Below are 24,695 nucleotides of genomic sequence, written 5' to 3' on the forward strand. Positions count from 1 at the left end.
CTGAAATGTGTTAATATTACACAAAAAGCAATACTTATTTTAAAATTCCCAAATATGATCTTCAAAGTTTAAGAACACCCTGTCTCTATTAAAAATACAAAAATTAGCCAGGCATGGTGGTGGATGCCTGTAATCCCAGCTACTCAGGATGCTGAGGCAGGAGAATTTCTTGAACCTAGGAGGCAGAGATTGCAGTGAACAGAGATCACATCATTGCACTCCAGCCTGGGCAACAAGAGCAAAATTCCATGTCAAACAGAGTTCAGTCAAGAGCCTCATATATATGATGCAGTAAGCCTGAATGATGTCCTCCCTAAGAGGAATTTCTACAGCAGTGACTGCTGTTTAGAGAACATGATCATTAGTTTATGTGATGATCACTGTCACAGTACCAGTGAGAGATGCTTCTGTGATGCTCCTTAAAAACCAGAACAAAAGGCCAAGGGTGGTGGCTCAGGTTTGTAATCCCAACACTTGGCTAGAGGCTGAGGTGGGCAGATTGCTTGAGACAAGGAGTTTGAGACCAGCCTGGCCAACATGGTGATTCCCCATCTCTAATAAAAATACAAAAATTAGCAAGGTATGGTGACTTGCATCTGTAATTCCAGTTAGGTTGGGAGGCTGAGGTATGAGAATTGCTTGAATGCAGGAGGCGGAAGTTGCAATGAGCTGAGATCACAACAGTGCACTCCAGCCTGAGCAAGAGAGGGAGACTCTGTCTCAAAAAACAAAACAAAACAAAAGCAGAATCACAGCTGGAAACACTTGTCAGTCACTGTCATGCTTTCTAGCTCATCTCCTGGGCCACCCTGACAATTCTGCTCAGGGCTACCAGGGGCATCTCTGCTTAGAGCAGGATGACGTTCAATTCTATTAGTCAAAGGGTTCATGAATGTTCTGTTTTTATGTAAAACCACTCCATAGGAGAGTCTCTAAGAAGCTGTCTATGACAGACAGGAGGATCATCACTGCAGAAAACAATGACATGTACATCAAAAGCATGTATGCAGCAAAATCACAAAAGAGAATACAAAACCAGGAAGAGCCAAGATAGACAAGGGCAGATTCCTCACATCAGGAGGGACATTTTCCTCACCCACAGACTCCAGGTTCCTGTAGTTCTCCAACATCACGGCCCTGTATAAAGCCCTCTGTGCAGGGTTCAGGCATTTCCACTCCTCCAAAGAGAATTCTATAGCCACATCCCTGAAAGTCAAGCATCCCTAAAATTAAACACATATTTCAACAAAACATTAGGGAGGAGTCATTACCTTCATACAAAATGAGAAAAGAGAAAATAAGTATTGATTTGATCCAAGACGGTGTTCTGACAAACCCACATTAAGGTATTTTTGAACATTTCTTTCTGTGCAGTTGCATTTTATTGTATTTTCCCATGATAGATTTTGAAATCTCCTAGTCACTGTGGAAGTCTCAGTTTTATGGAAAATATAAAAAATATATGTCTGGGCACGGTGGCTCACACCTGAAATCCCAGCAGTTTGGGAGGCTGAGGTGGGTGTATCAACTGAGCTCAGGAGTTCGAGACCACCCAGGGCAACATGGTGAAACCAAGTCTCTACTAAAAACACAAAAACATTAACTGGGTGTGGTTGTACATGCCTCTAGTCCCAGCTATTTGGGAGGCTGAGGTAGGAGTATAGCTTGAGCTCCAGAGGCAAAGGTTGCGGTGAGCTGAGATTGTGCCACTGCACTTCAGCTTGGGCTGCAGAGTGAGACTCCGTCTCTCTCTCTCTCTCTCTCTCTCTATATATATATAGCCAGGCATGGGGGCTCACACCTATAATCCTGTCACTTTGGGATACCAAGGTAGGTGGATCACTTAAGGTCAGGAGTTTGAGACCAACCTGGGCAACATTGTGAAACCCCCATATCTACTAAAAATAGAAAAATTAGCTGGGCATGGTGGGGGAATGTGCCTGTAATCCCAGCTATTTGGGAAGCCGAGGCAGGGGAATTGCTTCAACTCTGGAGGCAGAGGTTGTGGTAAGCTGAGATGACAGCACTGCACTCCAGCCAGGGCAACAGAGCAAGTCTTTCTCGAAATAAAAATATATGTATGTATATATTGCAAATAATGTGTTTTCTACTAAAACCATGGGCTTGGCTTGGCATGGTGGCTCACACCTATAATCCCAACACTTATGGAGGCTGAGGCATGTGGATCACAAAGTCAAGAGATTAAGACAAGCTGGGCCAACATGCTGAAACACTGACACTATTAAAAACACAAAAATTAGCTTGGTATGGTGGTGTGCGCCTGTAGCCCCAGCTACTCAGGAGGCTGAGGCAGAAGAATCACTTGAACTCGGGAGGCTGAGGTTGCAGTGAGCCGAGATAGTGCCATTTCATTCCAGCCTATCGACAGAGGGAGACTGTCTCAAAAAAAATCATGGGCTTCTCCATTAATGCTCTCCTGGACACATTTCAAATCACACCTACACACACTTCAATTAACTTCAGTCGGGACATTATAAGCAAAGACCTAGAGAGGACACATCCACAGCTACTCACCAGGCTGAGGTGGGAGGATTGCTTGAGCCTGGAGAGCAGAGTTTGAAGTGATCCAAGATTGCACCACTGCACTCCAGCCTGGGGGACACAGCGAGACCCTATCACCCCCACCCTCCCAAAAGTTGGAAGCTCATTGAATTAAGAGACAACTTCAAGAAATCATAAATGCAATGCATGAAGAAAATGAGAAGGTCAGCCAACATACAGAAATTATGAAGAACTACACAGAAACTCTCGGGCTAAAAATACAGTAACTAAATGGAAAAACTCAATACATGGGTTCAAAATCAGAATACATTATGTAAATTAAAAATTAGTGAAGAGGGGACAGGTGAGGTAGCTCATATCAGGAATTTGGGAGGCTGAGGTGGGTAGATCACTTGAGGTCAGCAGTTCGGAGACCAGCCTCATCAATATGGTGAAACTTTGTCTCTACTAAAAATACAAAGATTAGCTGGGTGTAGTGGTGGGCTCCCCACTGCACTCCAGCCTGGGTGACAGAGTGAGACTGTCTCAAAAAATAATAAAATAATTTTTTAAAAAAGGCCAGGCATGGGCCAGGCACAGTAGCTCATGCCTGTAATCCCAGCACTTTGGGACGCCAAGGCAGGCGGATCACCTGAGGTCAGGAATTCGCGACCAGCCTGACCAACATAGAGAAACCCCGTCTCTACTAAAAATACAAAATTAGCCAGATGTGGTGGTGCATGCTTGTAATCTCAGTTACTTAGGAGGCTGAGGCAGGAGAATCACTTGAACCTGGGAGGTGGAGGTTGCAGTGAGCCGAGATTGCATCATTGCACTCCAGCCTGGGCAACAAGAGAAAAACTCTGTCTAAAAAAAAAAAAACAGGCATGGTGGCTCATGACTGTAATCCTAGCACTTTGGGAGGCCAAGGCGGGGGGATCACCTGAGGTTGGTAGCTCAAGACCAGCCTGATCAACATAGAGAAACTCTGTCTCTACTAAAAATACAAAATTAGCCGGGTATGGTGATGCATGCCTGTAATCCCGGCTATTCAAAAGGCTAAGGCAGGAGAATTGCTTTAACCATGAAAGAGGAGGTTGCAATGAGCCAAGTTCATGCCATTGCACTCCACCCTCGGCAACCAGAGTGAAACTTCATCTCAAAAAAAAAAAAAAAAAAAAAGTAGTGAATAGGAAAAGAAACAACAACAAAGAATAAAGAAAAATGAAGGGAGTCTAAACAGACTAACAGGACACCATCAAGGACACCATCCTACACATTATGAAAGTCCCAGGCCAGGTTCTGGCTCATGCCTGTAATTTCAGCACTCACGCCTGTAATTCCAGCACTTTGGGAAGCCAGGGTGTGGGGATCACCTGAGGTCAGAAGTTCATGACCGGCCTGGCCAACATGGTGAAATTTCATCTCTACCAAAAATACAACAATTAGCCAGGTTTGGTGGTGCGCACCTGTAACCTCAGTTACTTGGGAAGCTGAGGTGAGAGAATCGCTTGAATCCAGAGGCAGAGGCTGGAGTAAGCCGAGATTGCACCACTGCACTCCAGCCTGGGTGACAGTGTTGGGATTTACTCAAGATAGGGGCAGAAATATTAAAGAGAAATATTAGGGAAAGTTATAGGGAATAGTCACAAACCTTTTGGAAGGCCGAAAGGTTATATAGCTTGTAATAATTGAACAGGCTGAAGGCACCCGGTTCTTACCTTAGAGCATTAGGTCATAGGGTAAATACTAGGGACAATAGAGGCTTCCCCAGTTAAGTCTGTTTACCCTACCTCCATTAACTAACCTTTGAGCCAGATGGCCCTCTAGGGGGAGGCTGACCAGGGAAATTGCCCCTTAATGGTATTTACTTCAGACCACAGTACCTGAGCTTTAATCATTCATGAAACTACTCTCTTAACCATGCTAATTATCCTCAAGTGTGTTTACTCAAACTTCTGTTGTTAATTCTATTCTAAATAAATGCCTGGAGTGCGAGCTGCTCAGGGCCGGCTGCAGTGACAAACCTCTCTTGGTGTGCAGGCGATTGGGCACCCAGCAGGACTGGCAAAGCAGAATATCTACGTGTCGGTGTACGTTTCATTCATCCGTCTGGGCCAGGGTCCGTGGGCAGACCCCTGCAGCTAATGCCCTCTTGTGAGGAGCAATACCTCAGTTGATGTCCTGTGTGAGGAAAGTCAGGGATCTGCAGAAACAGACCCCCCACAGTTCAAGCCTCTCTTGAGGCAACCTGCGAAGGAAGGGTGAGGACCGCCCTCTTGAGGAAAGCTGCGATGGAAGCATGAGGAACGCGACCCCCGAAAACGAAGGCAAAGAAGGATATTGTGGTCAAGCCAGTGAGTAATCAGTAAGTCATTGGTGCCCACTCGAGGTTACCACCTTCTGGGGGAAGTTGAGTCAAGCTAAGGTTTCATCACGGGACAATAGTTGTCAGCTCAACAGAAACAGTATATAAAAACGTTCAGACAGTTGCTTAAGGCTACTGGTCGGAAACACAGCAGAACTAGCAAAACAGAATTATCTGTGTGTCAGTGTATGTTTTATTCATACGTGGTTTAGGTCAGGGTTGACATGCAGATCCCACAGCTAATGCTCTCTTGTGAGGAGCAATACCTCAACAGAGCAAGACTCCATCTCAAAAAAAAAAAAAAAAGAGTACCAGAAGTCACAGAAGTGAGTGAGAAGAAGGAAGGAACAGAAAAGCTTGTTGGAAGGCATAATGGCAAAAATTTCTAATTTCAGGATGCAAAAGAAACAAATTCAACACCTTAAGAATATCCAACATGGATAAATCTAAGTAAGAGACCTATAACAAACAACATCATAATAAAACTGTCAAAATTCAGAGATAGAGAAAGAATCCTAACAACAGCCAAAAGAAGAGCTAACTGTCACCCAAGAGGAAGCTCCTGTAATATTATCAAGATATTTCTCGGCTGGGCGGGCGGTAACTCACGCCTGTAATCCCACGACCTTGGGAGGCTGAGGCGGGCAGATCATGAGGTCAGGAGTTCGAGACCAGTCTGGCCAACATAGTGAAACCCATCTCTACTAAAAATACAAAAAATTAGCGGGGTGTGGTGGTGTGCGACTGTAATCCCAGCTACTCAGGAGGCTGAGGCAGGAGAATTGCGGTGGTAAGACCATGGTGGTAAGAATCATGGTGATAAGACCACAGTAGTAAGCTTTGCTTAAGTGAGTGGGAAATTTTGCATAGTCTTAGTCAGAGAGGGCACCTCTGCAGCTGGGGGTAGGGATGGAATCTTCCCACATCTAAAAGAGGAAATGGCAAATCCAAGAAGAAGCAATCAGTTTTCAATGCCCCAACTTGCAGGAAACTTCCAGATATCTGCAGTGAAGTCACCATGCTCACAGGCAGCCAGTGTGTTATTCTTAGTAACAGTGAAAAATTGTCAAGGAGATTAAGTGAAGTCAGGGGTTTGAGACCAGCCTGGCCAACATGGTGAAATCCTGTCTCTATTAAAAAATACAAAATTAGCCCAGAGTGGTGGTGGACACCTGTAATCACAGCTGCTTGGGATGCTGAGGCATGAGAATCTCTTGACCCTGGGAGGTGGAGGTTACAGTGATCCCAGATTGCTCCAGTGAACTCCAGCCTGGGCAATAAAGGGAGATAGAATTTAAGATGACGGGGACTGAGAAAAGCCTTGGGTGAGTGCGAGCAAACTTGTGACGCAGGACACTTCAGACTCACGGAAGTCTGCCTACTACAATACCTGGTATATCAGAAAAGAGAGAGAAGAATCCACTGAGGAATATCACTTTACCTGAGGAAGAGCCATCCTTGTCTCCTTTTCTTTGGTCTTCTTGGTGGCTTTCTCATGTAACATGAGTCTTTGGAAATTAATTCTGTGTGAGAAAAAAATATGATATTTAATTAATTTTTTTTTGAGATGGAGTCCAGCTCTGTCACCATGATGGGGTTCAGTGACATGATCTCATCTCACTGCAACCTCTGCCTCCCCAGTTCAAGGAATTCTCCTGCCTCAGTGTCCCAAGTAGCTGGGATTCAAGCCATACTCCACGATGCACAGCTAATTTTTGTATTTTTAGTAGACATGGGGTTTCATCATGTTGGCCAGGAGAGTCTCAATCTCCTGACCTTGAGATCTGCCCAGCTCAGCCTCCCAAAGAGCTACGATTACAGGGGTGAACCACCAGACCCAGCTGAGATTTAATGTTTAGAAACCACACATTCCTTTCCCGTGACAAAACACACACAGGGGAGACCTCACCCGGTATAAAGACTGTCCTCTACTGCCCACTGCATGAGAGATCATGCAGAGATAAGAAAGCCCCACAGGAAGACCTACAAGGGTAATTTTGACCCGTTTTCAGATCTTGCTCCCTCCTGAAAATGTCCACACACACGCTGAAGCAGGGCACAGACCTTCAGGGCACAGATCTGGCCCTAACCAAACCCCATGCAGAGCACAGCCCCCTCACCTCCCTGTGGATCACAGACTGACCTCAGTTCTCAATATGGGGGAAACTGCCTTGATGTTCAATGCTGGACACAGATGAGAATCACCAGCGCCATTGTATTATTGAGGGTGTGTCCCATCCTATAATAGCAATCTTTGATAGAATAGCATAAAAGATGTATTTGCAAAATGCCTGAGAAACCTAATGTAAAGTCAGGGTTGAGCTCCACTCAGAGGGTACCAGCTGAGCACAGCCCCACCTTCTGGCTCTGCTCTCCCCTTGGGGACTTGTTCCCACCAGGATCCAGTGAACAGCGAAGGAGCTAAAAGAATCACACAGAACAGGCAACATGGACCAGAGGTGGGGGTGAAGGTAGGGCTGCAATGTCAAATGGGGGCTGTGGGAGATCACAAAGGTTACTGTAGATAAAGTGATGTCAGAACAAAGACTTAGGGAAGAAAGGCTGCTTGTCACTTGCAGCTGATGGGACATAGAGTCCTAGGCCGAGGGACAGCCCAGGTGAAGGCCTTGAGACAGGAGCAACCTCAGCCCCAGAAAAAGGAAAGAAACCTGCGTGGCTGGAGCAGAGGGAGTGAGGAGGACACAGGCAGGAGATGAGATCAGGGAGGTCCTGGGAGCACAGATCCATAGGGATGAGGTCTTGAAATATTTTTCTCCCACACTTCAAAAGAATTTTGGAAATGATGTATTTTCTCACTCCTTGCATGTGTACACACAACTTTTCTTTACGTTATAAATTACAACATTTACAAATAATGGAATTAATTTCTCATTTTAAAAATACATGCTGTCAAGTTTGGCTAAGTCCCCAGAAGAACACTGTCACCCGCATCTGAGACATGTAGGACTGCAAGGGAATGTGTTCAGGGGTTTAGGAAGTCACCTATGGAAATCTGCATGTGGAGACGCCTGTTTGATATCCCACCAGAGAGCTGAGGAGCCAACTGAACACACGATTGTAGAGCTCAGGGGAGAGGCCTGCAGGGAACATGGAGTTGTGTAGGTGGGTTAAAGTTGTGAAATGACACGATATGGAAGGGCAGTGGGTGTGGACAGAGACAAGGAGAGGTTCAAGATGATCTGAGTCTAATTACCTGTTTTTTCCATTCCGGTACTTCTGTTTTTTATATTTTTGGAGAACAGTAACTTATTTAAAATTCATATTACACCTGAGCATTGCCCTCTCATATAGAAAAAGCCACACACTATTTGGCAAATCATTTCAGGGGTCAGTGTCACTCTGACTGAGCTTTTCTTGTCTTATTCCTCACCTGTATATTACAGATGGGGGTCACTGAGGTTCAGAGTAGGAGACATTTCACCAAGTTATCCTGAGAAGCTCTGGGTTGAGTCGGAAGGAGGTGTGGCTCATTCCTATGTGATGGACCGGAAGGGCCAACAGAATGTGTTGGTTTTTTCTCTAGAAAATTGCAGGATGGGCCGGGTGTGGTGACTCATGCCTGTAATCCCAGCACTTTGGGAGGCTGACGGGGGTAGATCACATGAGCCCAGGAGTTTGAGACCAACCTGGGCAACACGGTGAAATCCTGTCTCTATGAAAAGTACAAAAAATAGCCAGGCATGGTGATGTGCATCTGTGGTCCCAGCTATTTGGGAGGCTGACCAGGGAGGATCACTTGGACCTGGGAAGCAGAGGTTGCAGTGAGCCAAGATCGTATCACTGCACTCAAGCATGGTTGACAGAGTGACACTCTGTCTCAAAAAAGGAAAAAAAAAATTCCAGGACCATCTTTTATATACCTGAGCAAAAGAAATGTCTCTTTCAATGTCTAAGGTCCTGATGGCATGAATCCTAAACATGCAATTATTTTCCCAGAAAAATGACAGTAATACGTTCAAAATACACACAATTGTGAACCCCTAGCTATAGGTGTTTAAAACACTGAAAGAGAGGCAGTGGTAGAAATGAGATCTGAGCAAATGTTTTCTTCATGAACACATGGGCTCTGCTGGAACAAGGTTCTAAGTCAATCCAGCCCATCCTTCAACATCTGCAAAGAATATTATGGACCAGAGGAACTTGAGGAAAATGTTTACTTAGAGGCTTACAGCTCACCATTTAATCAGATGACATGAGGAAAGAAAATGGAGTAATAGGCTACTTGAACTAAATTTTGATGTTAGTGTAAAGAAAAAATTTCCTTGATATCTTTATTGAGTACACATTGAAACAACCTAAAATCATTTATCAGGTACCAGAAAATGTTTCCAATACATAATAAAGACTAGAAAGCATGCAGTGCTCAATCTAAACTGAACACAATAAATTTCAGAGAAAAACAATTTTAAAATGGTTAAAAAATATACATCTAATGAAATGTGGGGTCAAAGAAGAAAATTCAAAACATATAATAGTTTGAAAATGATGATGTGATTTCGTAAGATTCTACCAAAGCTTATTTGAGAAGCAGTTGTTTATTTTACTTTATTTTATTTTATTGAGACGGACTCTCGCTCTGTTGCCCGGCTGGAATGCAGTTATGCGATCTCGGCTCACTGCAACCTCCGCCTCCCGGATTCAAGCGATTCTCCTGCCTGTCTCCCTAGTAGCTGGAATTACAGGCAAGCACCACCATGCTCAGCTAATTTCTGTATTTCAGTCGAGATGAGGATTCACCATGTTGGCCAGGCTGGTCTCGAACTCCTGAAATTAGGTGATCCACCAGCCTCGGCCTCCAAACTGCTGGGATTACAGGTGTGAGCCACTGCACCAGGCCTATTTTTTTTTTTTTTTTTTTTAATTAAGAACAAGCTGGGTGTGGTGGCTTATGCCTGTAATCCCAAGACTTTGGGAGGCCGATGCGGCTGGATCCCTTAAGCCCTAGAGTTCGAGACCAGCCTGGGCAACATGGAGAAAGCCCGTCTCTATGAGGAACACAAAAATTTGCCCTATGCGGTGGCATGCAGCTGTGGTCCCAGCTACTCTGGAGGCTGAAGTGGGAGGATCCCTTGAACCCAGGAGGTTTATGCTGCGGTGAGCTCTGATCCTGTAACAGCTCTCCAACCTGGGTGTCAAAGTGAGACCCCATCTCCAATTAAAAAAAGAAGAAGAAGGAAGCACTGGGTCCTGGGTCTAGGGGTAGGGAATCTAAGGCCAATTAACACGAATTTTTAAGTCCACGCCATCTGCCTCTGGGTCTGTGCCAATCAGAGCAGGACAAAAGCCAGGACTGGGGGGTGGAACCCCAGGAGGTGAGCCGGGCCTGAGCAAGGCCATGAAGGGATGCAGATTAAGTGGGTGGGGCCTGAGTGAGGCCAGGGTGAGGCATGAAGGACAAGGGGCCTGGTGCGGGGGGGGGTGGGGGGGTGGGGGGGAAGAGGCCTGGGCTGTGAGGGCTTCGCAGGGGAATGAAGGGGTCAGGGCCTGAGCTTCCCTCTATCTCACTCTCCGTGTCTCTGTTTTCCAGGTTTTGAAGGCGAAACCCACCAGTGAGGCTGGAACAGCTCAGGAGTCAGGGAAATAGTACCTCCCTGAGAAGTGAACATGGGGTGGTAATTAGATCCAGGAAAGTTCCTTACTATTGAAATTAATTTTAGCAATTTAATTCCAAAACCCCAAAGTTGTCTAGGGCAGGAATGCAAACTAGAATGCGAAATGCAAAGTCCTGCCTCAGCCAAATGTACAATTTTACGCTGACGGCCCACAGAACCAATTAGAAATCCTCTCCCTTTCTATTCTTCATTCACTGGGGTGGGAGAATCCACCCTGTGCTCAGCTCCAGAGACTTTCCTAGAGCCACCGCCTGGGGTGTGGAGCAGAGGGCTCAGGCTAGGGAGGAGTGAGGTCACCACCTGCTGCTTAAACACAGCAGGGATGTAGGTGGGGTGGTGGGAGCCAGGAGTCCCAGCTACTTAGGAAGCAGGGGTAGGAGGATCGCTGAGCTGGGAAGTCCAGGCCAGCCTGGGCAACAAAGTAAGACCCTCTACCCCAGAGTTCCCTCCTCCGTCTCAATAAGAAAAAAAGTGATTAAAAAAAAAAGCACTGACCTTGTAACAGTGCATATAAATTGCCCAGTTGTTCCTTACATTTGTTATTTTATGCTGTACTTGTTAGATATGAGTTCTAAATTTCTCTTCAAAGAATCAATATGTCAGTATGTGCAATTATTTGCCTTCTACTTTTAAACTTAACTTCCTCATAAAGCAACCTTTTTCAATCACCTGCTCCACCCTGACTCATTCTGATTACCTGCTCCACCCTGAATAATTCTCCAACCTGACTCATTCCATAACCATTTTTCCCACCAAACCACTCACCCCATCACTCCTTTTAAATTAGCCAATCGGAATTAGCTTAGCCTGTGCAGTCTAATCCTAGCCGATAGGGGAATGACACAGCAGCAGGGGCCTCATGCGTCTGGAGTAAGAACCCCTTCCCGTCCCTTGCCCAAGTGTGCACTCACCATTGCTCCATCTATAAGGACGCACCCTTCTATAGAAGTAAATTGCCTTGGCCATGTGCGGTGGCTCACACCTGTAATCCCCACACTTTGGGAGGCTGAGGTGGGCAAATCACGAGGTCAGGAGATTGAGACCATCCTGGCTAACACAGTGAAACCCCGTCTCTACTAAAAATACAAAAAAAAAAAAAATTAGCCGGGCATGGTGACGGGTGACTGTAGTCCCAGCTACTTGGAAGGGTGAGGTGGGAGAATGGTGTGAACCCGGGAGGTGGAGCTTGCAGTGAGCCAAGATCGCGCCACTGCACTCCAGCCTGCGCAACAGAGCAAGACTCCATCTCAAAAAAAAAAAAAAAAAAAAAAGAGACAGAGAGTCAAAGAGAGAGAGAGAAAGAGACAGAGAGACAAAAAGGGAGTCAAAGAGAGAGGGAGAAAGAGACAGAGAGTCAGAAAAGAGAGAGAGAGAGTAGTAGTAGAGAGAAAACAGTATACCCTATTCCTTTAAAAGCCAGGGTAAATTTAAAACCTATAATTGATAATTGAAGGTCTTCTCCATGACCCTATAACACTCCAATACCACCCTGTTGTCAGTGTAAACAATGGCATATCCTGAAAGCACTGAGGCCACTGACAACCCGTAGCTTACCTATCAAAAATCCTTAACCCAGTAAACTGCGGATGGCCCAAATGCATTCAATCTGTAGCGGCAACTGCTTTGCTAACAGAAGAAATAGAAAAATAACTTTTAGAGGAAACCTCATTGTGAGCACACCTCATCAAGGAAGAACTATCCTAAGTCAAAAAAAAAAAAAAAAAAAAAAGGCAAAATGGTAGCTTACTGACTCAAGAATCTTCAAGTATGAGGCTATTCTGGTAGAAAAAGATGATTTAACATTAACCACTGAAAATTCCATTAACCCGGCAGGTTTTCTAACAGGGGATCTAAATCTTAATTATTTACCATGCAAAGGTCCGACCAGGCCTAGGAGGAACTCCCTTCCAGACAGGACTATACAGGGTTTCTCCCAGGTGACTGAGGGAAAAAGACACAATGGGTATTCAATAAGTGATAAAGAAACTCTTGCAGAAGCAGAGTTAGGAAAATTGCCTAATAATTGTACTGCTGAAATGTGCAAGCTGTTTGCACTCAGCCAAACCTTTAAGTACTTACAGAATCAGGAAGGAGGCCATCTCTACCAATTCTAAGTTAATATGGACTGAACAAGGTCTTATTAGTAGCAAAGAATTGAAATCCCAAACTTACAACGTTTTCAACAAAAGTCAAGTTTGCTAAAAGTTAACATTGTAACATGTATTATCCTAACTTCTAATCTTGTGACCTTAGGCAGTCTAGTTCACAGACATGAAGGAAGTTCACTTTGGAAAAGAATGGTTATCATCTTTGAAAAAAAAAAAAAAAGGAGGAAGGAGAATTTATGTAAAAAGAATGTTATATGGTAAATTCTTGTCCTAAAATAAATTCACTGGTGGTTTAAAGAAAGGGATGTTTGCAACAATTCAGAAAGTTGAGGCATGTTGAAGAATTGTCTGTCAAAGTTGTGAAAAAAGAAAAGTTATAAGAGGGAATTTATGCAAGAAATGTCATATAATTTGAAAGTAATTAGTCCTCCTGATTGTAAAACTATTGAAGAAACAGTTTATGTGCAAGGTGTGTAAGGAAAGTAAAATATACTTTTGGTAAAAGGATTATAAGGAGGCAGAAGAATGTGGATTTTTACCTACATTAAAAGGTTAAAAAAATTTGTTTTAAAGGTTTAAGCAAGTTTCGAAATGTTAATTGTAAAGGAAATTCTGTGTGTAAACATACTGGCAAAAGTTAAAGGGGTAATATCCAGTTTTTCTGTGAACTGGATATTAAAATAAAAGCACAACCGGTTTTTCTTAAAGCACTAACATGCTCTTTAACAAAAATTATAAAAGGTTAAAGAGTCTATAAAAATCTTACCTTATGGTCAGACATTAACATTGGATAAATATGTCTACAAGGTTTTATTAAAATTAAGTTTAACATTAATAAAATACTAATATAAAGGTGAAATTTAGCTTATCTGGTATAAAAATCATACATGAAGTGTTAAATATAAAATGGTATTTGGCTTTCTTTGGTCTAAAAACTAATAAAAATAGGTGCTAAAGAAAATTTCTCAGCAAGAAGGCACCAAGGATTATAAAGTCCACTGCTGATGTCCCCACGTTTAAAACAAACGATAAATTTCTTAGAAATTATATACTTGGTTTATCCTCCACCTTCTCTTCCTTTAAAACAAGAGGTCTTTCAGCACAGGCGCCAGCTTCGGAGTTTCCAGTACATCAGCATCGGCCTGGGGATGACGTTCCCATCAAAGGATGGAAAGAATGGAAACTCGAGCCAGCCTAGGAAGGACCCTATCTTGTGCTGCTAACCACTGAGACTGTTGCTCATACAGCAGAAAGGGAGGGACACATCACACCCGAGTCAAGCAGGTGCCATTATCATCAGAATCATGGGCCACTGTTCCTGGATCAAGCCCTACCAAATTAAAGCTAAGGAAAGTTTAGTCTATCTTTTCCTTTCCTTTCCCAGTGCTTATATCCATTACTATTCCTACCACTAGCAACTCTAACCCGACTTTAGAGCATTTCTATGGTTTAGGAGCAGAGGTCACTGGAAAGGATCCTATAGGCTTCTTTAAGGTGTGCTTTTTTCTCCCTCCTCCACCTCCTACAGCTGCCCCTTTCCCAAATCTATGAAATCAAACTATGACATGCCTCGTGCCAAATGACAAAAGCAAGTTCTCAGTAGTAGAAATAGGAGACCTAAGGCAAACCATAACTATTGAAACAGGGTATAAAGATGTAAATGCCTGGCTAAAATGGATCAAATATTCCCTCTGCATGTTGAACAAAGGCAATTGTTATGCTTGTGCACATGGCAGGCCAGAGGCCCAGATTGTCCCCTTTCCACGAGGGCTGTCCTCCAGTAGACCAGGTGTGGGCTGGATGCTAGCTCTTTTCCGGGATTCTACATCCTGGGGTAACAAGTCGTGCCAAGCTCTCTCTGTCTGCTACATCCCAAAGTTCGCCACCCTGTGGGTCAGCCCTCCAGGGCCATCCAGCTTCCGACTCCCAACACTAAGTTCACTTTGTGTCCCTCATGACAAGGAGGAAACAACATTCCTTGGAGACCTGAAGGGATGCAGAGAGCTTAAAATTTTTCAAAAGTTTACCAATCAGTCACCCTTTACTCATCCCTGAGCAGATGCATAGTGGTATTATGGTGGGCCTTTACTGGACACTTTACCGAGTAACTGAAGTGGCACTTATGCTTTAGTCCAATTGGCTATCCCTTTCGCCCTGGCATTTCATCAACCAGAGAGAGGAAAAATGAGACACCATAAAGCAAAAGAAGTCCCTTATGGGTCTTTTGACTCTCACGTCTATTTAGACACAATTAGAGTCCCATAGGGAATACTAGATCAATTTAAAGCCCAAAATCAAATAGCTGCAGGATTTGAGTCAATGTTTTGGTGGGTGACAATTAATAAAATGTAAACTGGATAAACTAATCTATGACAACCAACAGCTGTCTATTAACTACACTAGAGATGCTGTTAAAGGAATAGCTGAGCAATTAGGGGCTACCAGCCAGATGTCTTGGGAAAATGGGATAGCCTTTGACATGATACTAGCATAGAAAGGAAGAGTTTGCATCATAATTAAAACTCAGTGTCGTACCTTCATCCCAAACAACACTGCGCCCATTGAAAGTAAAACAAAGACATTGCAAGGTCTGACTGCTCTGTCCAATAAGTTAGTGAACAACTCAGGGGTAAATGACCCCTTTTCAGGATGGCTAGAAAAGTGGTTCGGTAGATGGAAAAGAATAGTAGCCTCAATTCTTACTTCCCTCACAGCCGTAATGGGTGTACTTATTCTTGGCAGGTGCTCTGTCACACCATGCATCCGTGGGTTGGTGCAGAGGCTCATAAAAATGTCAGTTACTAAAATCTCCCTTAACTATCCTCCACCTTATCCAAAGAAGCTTCTTCTTATTTTGGAAAATCAAAGAGAATGACTAAGCCAAGACATGTTAAAGAAGTTTGAAGAGAAAGAGCTGTAAGGAAAATGCAAGAGAAGGGAATGTTAGATATGAGTTCTAAATTTCTTTTCAAAGAATCAATAAGTCAGTATGTTCAATTATTTGCCTTCTACTTTTAAACTTCCTCATAAAGCAACCTTTTTAGATCACCTGCTCCACCCTGACTCATTCCAATCACCTGCTCCACCTTGACTCATTCTGATCACCTGCCCCACCCTGACTCACTCCGATTATCTGCTCCACCCTGACTCATTCTCCACCCTCATTCCATAACATTTTTCCTGCCAAACCACTCACCTTGTCACTCTCTTTAAATTAGCCAATTGGAATTAGATTAGCCTGTGTGGTCTAACCCTCGCCAACAGGGGAATGACACAGCAGCAAGGGCCATGTGCATCAGAAATAACCCCTTCCCCTCCCTTGTTCAGGTACGCACTCACCATTGCTCCCTCTGTGAGGGCACAACCTTCTATATAAGTAAATTGCCTTTCTGAGAAGAAAAAAAGAAAATTTTATATTTGAGTGCTATTTCTTTTGCAGCACCGAAACTTTATTTACAACACACTTAAAATGAGTTATATTTGTCATGGAAAAGAGTCAAACTCGGTAAAATATTTTAAAATATTTATTCTGCACGAAATGTGAATAATCATGGCCCATGACACAACTCTCAGGAGGTCCTGAGAACATATGTCCAAGGTGATGGGGAACAGCTTCTTCTTAGACATTTTAGGGAGGCATTAGACATCAATCAAACACATTTAAAAGATGCAATAATTTTGTTCAGAAAGGTGGGACAACTCAAAGTGAGAGCTTCCAGGCTACAGGTAAATTTAAACATTTTCTGATTAGAATTGGTTGAGTTTGTCTAAAAATACCTGGGATCAATAGAGAGGAAATGTTCAGGTTAAGATAAAAGATGTTGGAGACCAAGGTTCTTTTGAAGTCCTCTGCTGGCTGCCTTCAGAGAAAATACATGATAAATGTTTTTTATTCAGACCTTTAAAAGGTGTTAGATTTTTAGTTATTCTCTTCAGGATTGGTAGGGCCTAGAAGAAAAAGATCTAGCTATGTTAACAGAGATTCTTTGCAGACGCACATGAACCCCTCACAAAGGATACCTTTGAAGGACCATTTCAAAATATGGCACAGAAACATGTTTCGAGGTCAAATATTTTGACTTTCTTCTTTGTCATATGTTTTGTGGTTTGTAAGGCATGACCCCCTAGACTCTTTACATAGGAATTTGGACAAGATAAAAAAATCAGAGCTTACACCTCATTCTCAAATACTTTTTTTTTTTTTTTTTACAGTTCTTCCCTGCAATATAACTACTTTTATGATAAATGTTGTTGACAACATAATATGCTAACATCAATAATTTCTAAATGTATTGTAATATTAAATTCACTCTATGTGCCTTCTGAAAAAATTAGAAAATGTACTTTTTATCTTCAAGTTGTACTTTTTCTTTTTCCTTCAGACAGGACCTAGTTCTGTCACCCCGGCTGGAATGCAGTGGCAGGAACACTGCTCCTTGCCCCCTCAACCTCTGGTGCTCAAGCAATCCTCCCGCCACACCTCCCAACTAGCTGGAGCTGCAGGCCCTCACCACCAAGCCCGGCTAATTTTTTAGTACTTTGTAGAGGGGTGGTCCCACTATGATGCTCAGGCTAGCCTTCAACTCCTGGACTCAAGCGATCAACCCACCTTTGCCTCCCAAAGTGTTGGGGTTACAGGCAAGCCACCACACCCATCCAATTGTAATCTATTTTAGGTGTTTTCTTTGTTATTCTCTCCTGAGTGTTCTATCAGGTGGGAACAACAAAGGCTATAAAATATGCAGTCTTTAAATGTTAGGATTTATTTTCATATAGAGAAAGATCATGAAATATTACTAAGAATACATTGCAGTCAAGTTATTCTGTTTTACTTGGGCCCTGAAAAAATATAACTAAGTTATAAAATTGGCTGGGCACATTGACTCACACCTGTAATCCCAGCACTTTGGGAGGTCGAGGCAGGTGGATGACCCTGAGGTCAGGAGATTGAGACTAGCCTGGCTAACATGGTGAAACCCCATCTGTACTAAAAATACAACAATTAGCTGGGTAAGGTGGCACAAAACTGTAATCTCAGCTACTCAGGAGATTGAGGCAGGAGAATCTCTTGAATCCAGGAGGCAGAGGTTGCAGTGAGCCAAGATCTCACCACAGCTCTCCAGCCTGAGCAAAAGAGTGAGATTCTGTCTCAAAAAAATAAAAATAAAATGAAATTGTAAATCTCATTTCTGCATGTAATAATTTTATGACAATATCTGTAAGTTAACATGTACTATGAACTATGTTTTTCTCCCACATCCCTAGCTATGGAAGAATTCATCTATCAAACACTAGTAATTGGCTAAAATATGATTACATTTAGAAGGGAAATTAGCATATCTAGAATATTAGCAAGTTTAAAAAAGCATAATGTCGTCAGGCATGGTGGCTCGTGCCTGTAATCCGAGCATGATGGGAGGCTGAGGCAGGAGGATGGCTAGTGCCCAACAGTTGGAGACCAGCCTAGGCAACATAGCAAAACCTCATCTTTATGTTTTAAAAATTAATTAAGTTACTTATTTATTTTTGAGATTGAGTTTGGTTCTTGTTGCCTAGGCTGGGGTGCAATGGCACGGTCTCGGCTCACTGCAACATCTGCCTCCTGGGTTCAAATGATTCTCCTGCCTCAGCCTCCCAAGTAGCTGGGATTATTGGTGCTCACCATCATGCTGGATTAATTTTTGTATTTTTAGTAGAGACGGGGTTTCACCGTGTTGGCCAGGCTGGTCTCCAAATCCTGACCTAAGATGATCCACCCACCTTGGCCTTCCAAAGTGCTGGGATTACAGACGTGAGCCACCGTGCATGGCAAAAAAGTTTATTTTAATTAGAAATAATTAATAAATAGAACATGATAATGGGTACAAAAAATAGAATAAGACCTATTATTTCATAACACAACAGAACGACTGTAGTCAATGATTAAATTGTACATATAAAAATGGGGATGGTCAGGTGTGGTGGCTCAAACCTATAAGCCCCGTCTCTACCAAAAATACAAAAAAAAAACTGGGTGTGAGCCTGTAATCCCAGCTACTCGGGAGACTGAGGCATGAGAATCACTTAAACCCAGGGAGCAGAGGTTGCAGTGAGTGGAGATTGCACCACTGCATTCCAGACTGTGCGAAAGAGCTGGACTCCATCTCAAAAAACTAAACAAATGGCTGGGCACAGTGGCTCATGCCTGTAATCCCAGCACTTTGGGAGCCAAGGTGGGTGGATCCCCTGAGGTCAAGAGTTCGAGACCAGCCTGACCAACATGGTATAGCCCTGTGTCTAAAAAAATACAAAATTAGCCGAGGGTGATGGCGCATGCCTGTAATCTCAGATATTCAGGAGGCTGTGGCAGGAGAATCATTTGAGCCAAGAAGGCAGAGGTTGCAGTGAGCTGAGATCGCACCACTACACTCCAGGGTACACAAGAAGAGTGCAACTCCATCACACACACACACACACACACACACACAAAATGCTATAAACAGAACATCAGAAAAAAAATATAGAAAGTCACATGTATTTAAAAACCTTAAGCTTTTGAAAGCTGTTTTCCCAAGTACTCAAAAATGAGCCAATAACGATGCAAATATTATCTTTTTGTTTTTTGTTTTTTCTGGAGACAGAGATCACGCAACTGCACTCTAGCCTGGGTGACAGAACGAGACTCCAAATCAAAAAAATAAAATAAAATAAAAAATTATTAGGCCAGGCACGGCGGCTCTTTGGGAGGCTGAGGTGGGCCAATCACCTCAGGTCAAAAGTTCGAGACCAGCCTGGTCAACATGGTGAAACCCCATCTCTACTAAAAATACAAAGAATTAACCAGGCCTGGTGGTGTGTGCCTGTAATCCCAGCTACTAGGGAGGCTGAGGCAGGAGAATTGGTTGAAGCTGAGAGGTGGAGGCTGCAGTGAGTCGAGATCATGCCACTGCCTTGCAGCCTGGGTAACAGAGTGAGACTCCATCTCAAAAAAAAAAAAAAAAAAAAAAATTACCAATGTCAACTGAACTTGGAAAGCACCACACATTTGCACACTCACACAGACACAACCCTCTGATATGGCTCTAGACCAAATCCACAGGTTAAAAAGCCCTCAAATGAACTCTTGGGCCTTAAGCCTTTCAAAAGATCACCTGTTTCCTGTGAGGTTGGGGCTGTGGCCCTGATGTGCGAAGACTTAGGAATATCCGGTCATCATAGAAACCCTAAACAAAATAGAGAAGGAAATTTACCTCAACAATATAAAAGACCATCCATGAAATGACCACAGCTGAAATAACCAATCAGGAAAAATGGAATGCTTTTCCTGTAGGATCTCACATGATGCTAGAACGTTCTCACCCTTTCTATTCAATCAATACTGGCTGTCCTAGCCAGAGCAATGAAATAGCAAAAGAAATCAAACTCATACAAATCAGAAAGAAATAAATAAAATTTTATTTGTTTGTAGATGACATGATCCTCTGTGTAGAAAGTCACAAAGACTCAACCAAAATACAAGTGGAACTAATAAACATTCAGTGGATTTGCAGAGTACAATATTAGCACCAAAATTAGTTGAATTTCCATGCATTAACAATAAAAAATTTTAAAAGGAAATTAAGAAAACACTTCCATTTTCTAGAGAATTTAAACTAAGATATACTTAGGAATAAACGTAAAAATGCGAGAAGTTTCTACCTTGAAATCTATGAACATTGATCAAAATGATTAAAAACAGAGAGATACAACCAATATTGATAGACTGGAAAACTTAATCTCGTTAAATGATTATACAACCCAACATGATTTAGATTTAACACAACGCCCATACAAATCCCTATCAGTTTTTGTCAAAGAAACAAAAAACCGGCTGGGAAAAGTGGCTAACCTCTGTTGGCCAGGCTGGTCTAAAACTTCTGACATCAAGTGATCTACCCACCTTGGGCTCCCAAAGTGCTGGGATTACAGGCATGAGCCACCACGGCCAGCTACTCTAAGCTATTTCTGACAAGACAGTGAAATGAGTGACACAGGAAAAGGGGCATCTAATCACCAACGTCACCGAAGGCTGACAAATCCTATTAAGCAAAGGAAGTTCAGAATCTGTACTATAAAGCTTGCATTACTTCAAGTCATCTAATAGCATTAACTTGTTTTAAAAACCTGGAGGCAAATTAACATTACTTCTCAAATAAGGACACCAGGCCCACAGTGTTCATGTACTTCACCCCAATTTGCATGTACGGTAAGTGAGGGACAAGACTTGATCCTAGGCCTGAAGGATCCCACGACATGTACTTAAGCACAATAGTATGCCCAGGCAGTACAGGAAATGACCAGTCACAGAAAATACAAGAACAGAAAGAAATATATCAAGGGTGACACAAGGGCTGAGCTGGGACACAAGGGCTGAGCTGCGCTGCTGACAGTGGTTCTAAAGCCATCCCTCATGGATCATGTGCTGAGTCATCATGCCCTGCACACGTTGATTTAGGCAGCCTCCTATAATTTTGTCCAGTGGATGAATAAGGTCTTGACTTACTCAGTGAGAGTGGTGTTGGAGGGGATGGGCTCATGGGGAAATTGGGGTGTTCAGCATTACAAAATCGATAGGTTGAAAAGAAACAGTATTTGCATCCAGATCAATGTACCATGTGATGCAAGGCCAGGAAAGGAAGGGCAAGGGTGGAGGGCAGGAAGTAATGGGCATGTAGGAGGGAACTTTGTGCATGCATGTCTGTGGGAATATAATTCCACTAGGATAGACCAAATCTTGAGCTTGGACAAAAGTGGAACTAATTTAGCAAATGGTAAAATATTGACCAGAGGTTAACTATACAAATTACAATACGGGCAAAGGACAAGAATGAACGACATTCAGGCCAGGTGCAGTGGCTCATGCTTGTAATCCCACCACTTTGGGAGGCCGATGCAGGCAGATCATGAGGCCAGGAGTTCAGGACAGCCTGATCAACATGGTGAAACCCTGTCTCTACTAACAATACAGCTCTCGCTCTCCCTCTCCCTCTCCCGCTCACTGCAACCTCCCTGCCTGATTCTCCTGCCTCAGCCTGCCGAGTGCCTGCGATTGCAGGCGCGCGCCGCCACGCCTGACTGGTTTTCGTATTTTTTTGGTGGAGACAGGGTTTCGCTGTGTTGGCTGGGCTGGTCTCCAGCTCCTAACCGTGAGTGATCTGCCAGCCTCGGCCTCCCGAGGTGCCGGGATTGCAGACCGAGTCTCGTTCACTCAGTGCTCAATGGTGCCCAGGCTGGAGTGCAGTGGCCTGATCTCGGCTAGCTACAACCTCCACCTCCCAGCCGCCTGCCTTGGCCTCCCAAAGTGCCAGAGATTGCAGCCTCTGCCCGGCCGCGACCCCGTCTGGGAAATGAGGAGCGTCTCTGCCTGGCCGCCCATCGTCTGGGATGTGAGGAGCCTGCCCCCGCCCGGCCAGCCGCCCCATCCGGGAGGGAGGTGGGGGGTGCCTCTGCCCGGCCGCCCCTTCTGAGAAGTGAGGAGCCCCTCTGCCCGGCCGCCACCCCGTCTGGGAGGTGTACCCAACAGCTCATTGAGAACGGGCCATGATGATGATGGCGGTTTTGTCGAATAGAAAAGGGGGAAATGTGGGGAAAAGATAGAGAAATCAGATTGTTGCTGTGTCTGTGTAGAAAGTAGACATAGGAAACTCCATTTTGTTCTGTACTAAGAAAAATTCTTCTGCCTTGGGATGCTGTTAATCTATGGCCTTACCCCCAACCCCGTGCTCTCTGAAACATGTGCTGTGTCCACTCAGGGTTGAATGGATTAAGGGTGGTGCAAGATGTGCTTTGTTAAACAGATGCTTGAAGGCAGCATGCTCCTTAAGAGTCATCACCACTCCCTAATCTCAAGTACCCAGGGACACAAACACTGCGGTAGGCCACAGGGTCCTCTGCCTAGGAAAGCCAGAGACCTTTGTTCACTTGATTATCTGCTGACCTTCCCTCCACTGTTGTCCTATGACCCTGCCAAATCCCCCTATGTGAGAAACACCCAAGAACGATCAATTAAAAAAAAAAAAGAAAAAAGAAAAAAAATAAAGGAAGAAGATACAATCAAAAAAACAAAATACAAACAAAAAAAACAATCAAAATCAGCCAGCAGTTCACACAACAAAGCATGAGTGAGACTGGGCTGGAAGTTGGTGAGGGGCATTTTGCTTTTGAATATTAAAGACAGACAAATTGAGAAGTAAAAAAAAAACACAAAAATTAGCCGGGTGTGGTGGTGCATGCCTGTAATCCCAGCTACTCAGGAGGCTAAGGCAGGAGAATTGCTTGAACCCTGGCAGTGGAGGTTGCAGTGAGCTGAGATGTGGCCACTTCACACCAGCATGGGTGACAGAGTGAGACTCTGTCTCAAAAAGAAAAAGAGATCCAAAAAATCAGCAGTATGGTGGTCTGAGGTAAAAGCAGTTTTACGTCTCTTAAATTAAATGGCCTCTGATTTCCAGTGTCAAATGTATACTCAACAAAATCCCCCTTGTAGATTGCAGAATTGTGTATACACATGAAAAAATGAGTAAACTCTATGAAGAGTACAGCAATGGGGGAGACCACGGGCGTGAAGAATGATCCCCTAGCTGAGTAGGTAGAGATCGGTTTGTGAAAAAAGAGCCAGGCCAGAGGGGATGGCTCATGCCTGTAGTCCCAACACTTTGGGAAGTGGAGGTGGGTGGATCATGAGGTCAGGAGTTCAAGACCAGCCTGACTAGCATGCTGAAACCCCATCTCTACTAAAAAAATACAAAACGTTAGCTGGGCATGGTGGCACGTGCCCATCATCCCAGCTGCTCGGGAGGCTGAGGCAGGAGAACTGCTTGAACCTGGGAGTCGGAGGTTGCAGTGAGCCGAGATTGCACCACTGCACTACAACCTGGGTGACAGAGTGAGACTCTGTCTCAAAAAACAAAACAAAACAAAACAAAACAAAACAGACCCAGATGGAGATTGTTGCCTACATATGTGATTGGTCAAATTAGTGAAGAAAAACAATAATGCGCTAACTAAAATGGTTGCATATGAAAATTAGAGGATAAGGCCAGGCTCGGTGGCTCAAGCCTGTAATCCTAGCACTTTGGGAGGTCGAGGCAGGTAGATCACAAGATCAGTAGTTCAAGACCAGACTGGCCAAGATGGTGAAACCCCGTCTTACTAAAAATATAAAAATTAGCCAGGCATGGTGGCAGGCGCCTATAATCCCAGCTACTTGGGAGGCTGAGGCAGGAGAATCACTTGAACCTGGGGGACAGAGGTTGCAGTGAGCTGAGATTGCACCATTGCACTCCAGCCTGGGTGACAGAGTGAGACTTCATCTCAAAAAAAAAAAAAAAAAAGAAAAAAGAAAAAAAAACTGGAGGGTAAATCTTGTTTCTTATGTAAAAACAAGGGTGTCTCTTTTCCTGGTTCCTATATTATTTGAAGTCATATCCCTGGACTTTTAAACACAATCTCTGGAATAAATGAGACATGAAAAGTGAAGGTGACAGACTAGCAAATGCCAGGCCCTCATATCCTCATGGAGACACCAACTCAACAAAAATGTTTCATCAAAAATATCTTTGTAGGCCAGGCATGGCTCACGCCTGTAATCCCAGTACTTTGGGAGACCAAGGTGGGTGTATCACCTGAGGTAAAGAGTTCAAGACCAGCCTGGCCAACATAGTGAAACCCTGTCTCTACTAAAAATACAAAAATTAAGCCAAGTGTGGTGGTACATGCCTGTAATCCCAGCTACTCGGGAGGCTGAGGCAGGAGAATCACTTGAACCCAGGAGGCCGAGGTTGCAGTGAGCTGAGATCACACAACTGCCTCCACCCTGGGTGACAGAGCAAGACTCCATCTCAAAAAAAAAAAAAAGAAATGAACACTAAAATATAGGGATTTCATTCAACCTCACAAGCTCCCTTAATAAGATTGATGAAAACCATATCTGTTACAGGGTTGATTCTACAACAAATTGAACAAAGGTTTTCTTGTTAAAAATGAACAGTGACACATATTGGTGTGAAAAACGTGAAATGAACAACAGTTCAGTCAAGAGCCTCATAGGAGGCTGTGAGCCCAAAT

At 43.7% G+C, this 24,695-nt stretch overlaps 2 protein-coding genes across 5 annotated transcripts in view; both read right to left on the reverse strand.

Annotated features, from left to right (window-relative positions):
• Window positions 1-24,695, reverse strand: part of LOC104001134 (zinc finger protein 83) — a 141,239-nt gene that overhangs the window by 42,431 nt on the left and 74,113 nt on the right. Inside the window, exon 1 of one of the 3 annotated variants that reach the window (XM_016934332.3) lies at window positions 1,097-1,197. The exons of the other annotated variants lie outside the window; for them this stretch is intronic. The gene's annotated coding sequence lies outside the window, so the exon portion shown is untranslated. Of the gene's footprint in view, window positions 1-1,096; window positions 1,198-24,695 lie in introns of those variants that run through there. 3 annotated transcript variants of the gene reach the window in all.
• Window positions 1-24,695, reverse strand: part of LOC456265 (zinc finger protein 816) — a 54,664-nt gene that overhangs the window by 14,680 nt on the left and 15,289 nt on the right. Inside the window, exons 2-4 of one of the 2 annotated variants that reach the window (XM_063802222.1) lie at window positions 19,742-19,813; window positions 6,312-6,393; window positions 1,097-1,223 (exon numbers count right to left, since the gene is read on the reverse strand). In XM_063802222.1, the coding sequence (XP_063658292.1) occupies window positions 1,097-1,223; window positions 6,312-6,374 (190 nt within the window). In that variant the 5' untranslated portion in view covers window positions 6,375-6,393; window positions 19,742-19,813. The remainder of the gene's footprint in view (window positions 1-1,096; window positions 1,224-6,311; window positions 6,394-19,741; window positions 19,814-24,695) is intronic. The other variant, XM_003316616.5, reaches the window with a different exon arrangement.

This window comes from Pan troglodytes, chromosome 20 (assembly GCF_028858775.2).
Source record: "Pan troglodytes isolate AG18354 chromosome 20, NHGRI_mPanTro3-v2.0_pri, whole genome shotgun sequence".
NCBI classification, from domain to species: Eukaryota; Metazoa; Chordata; class Mammalia; order Primates; family Hominidae; genus Pan; species Pan troglodytes.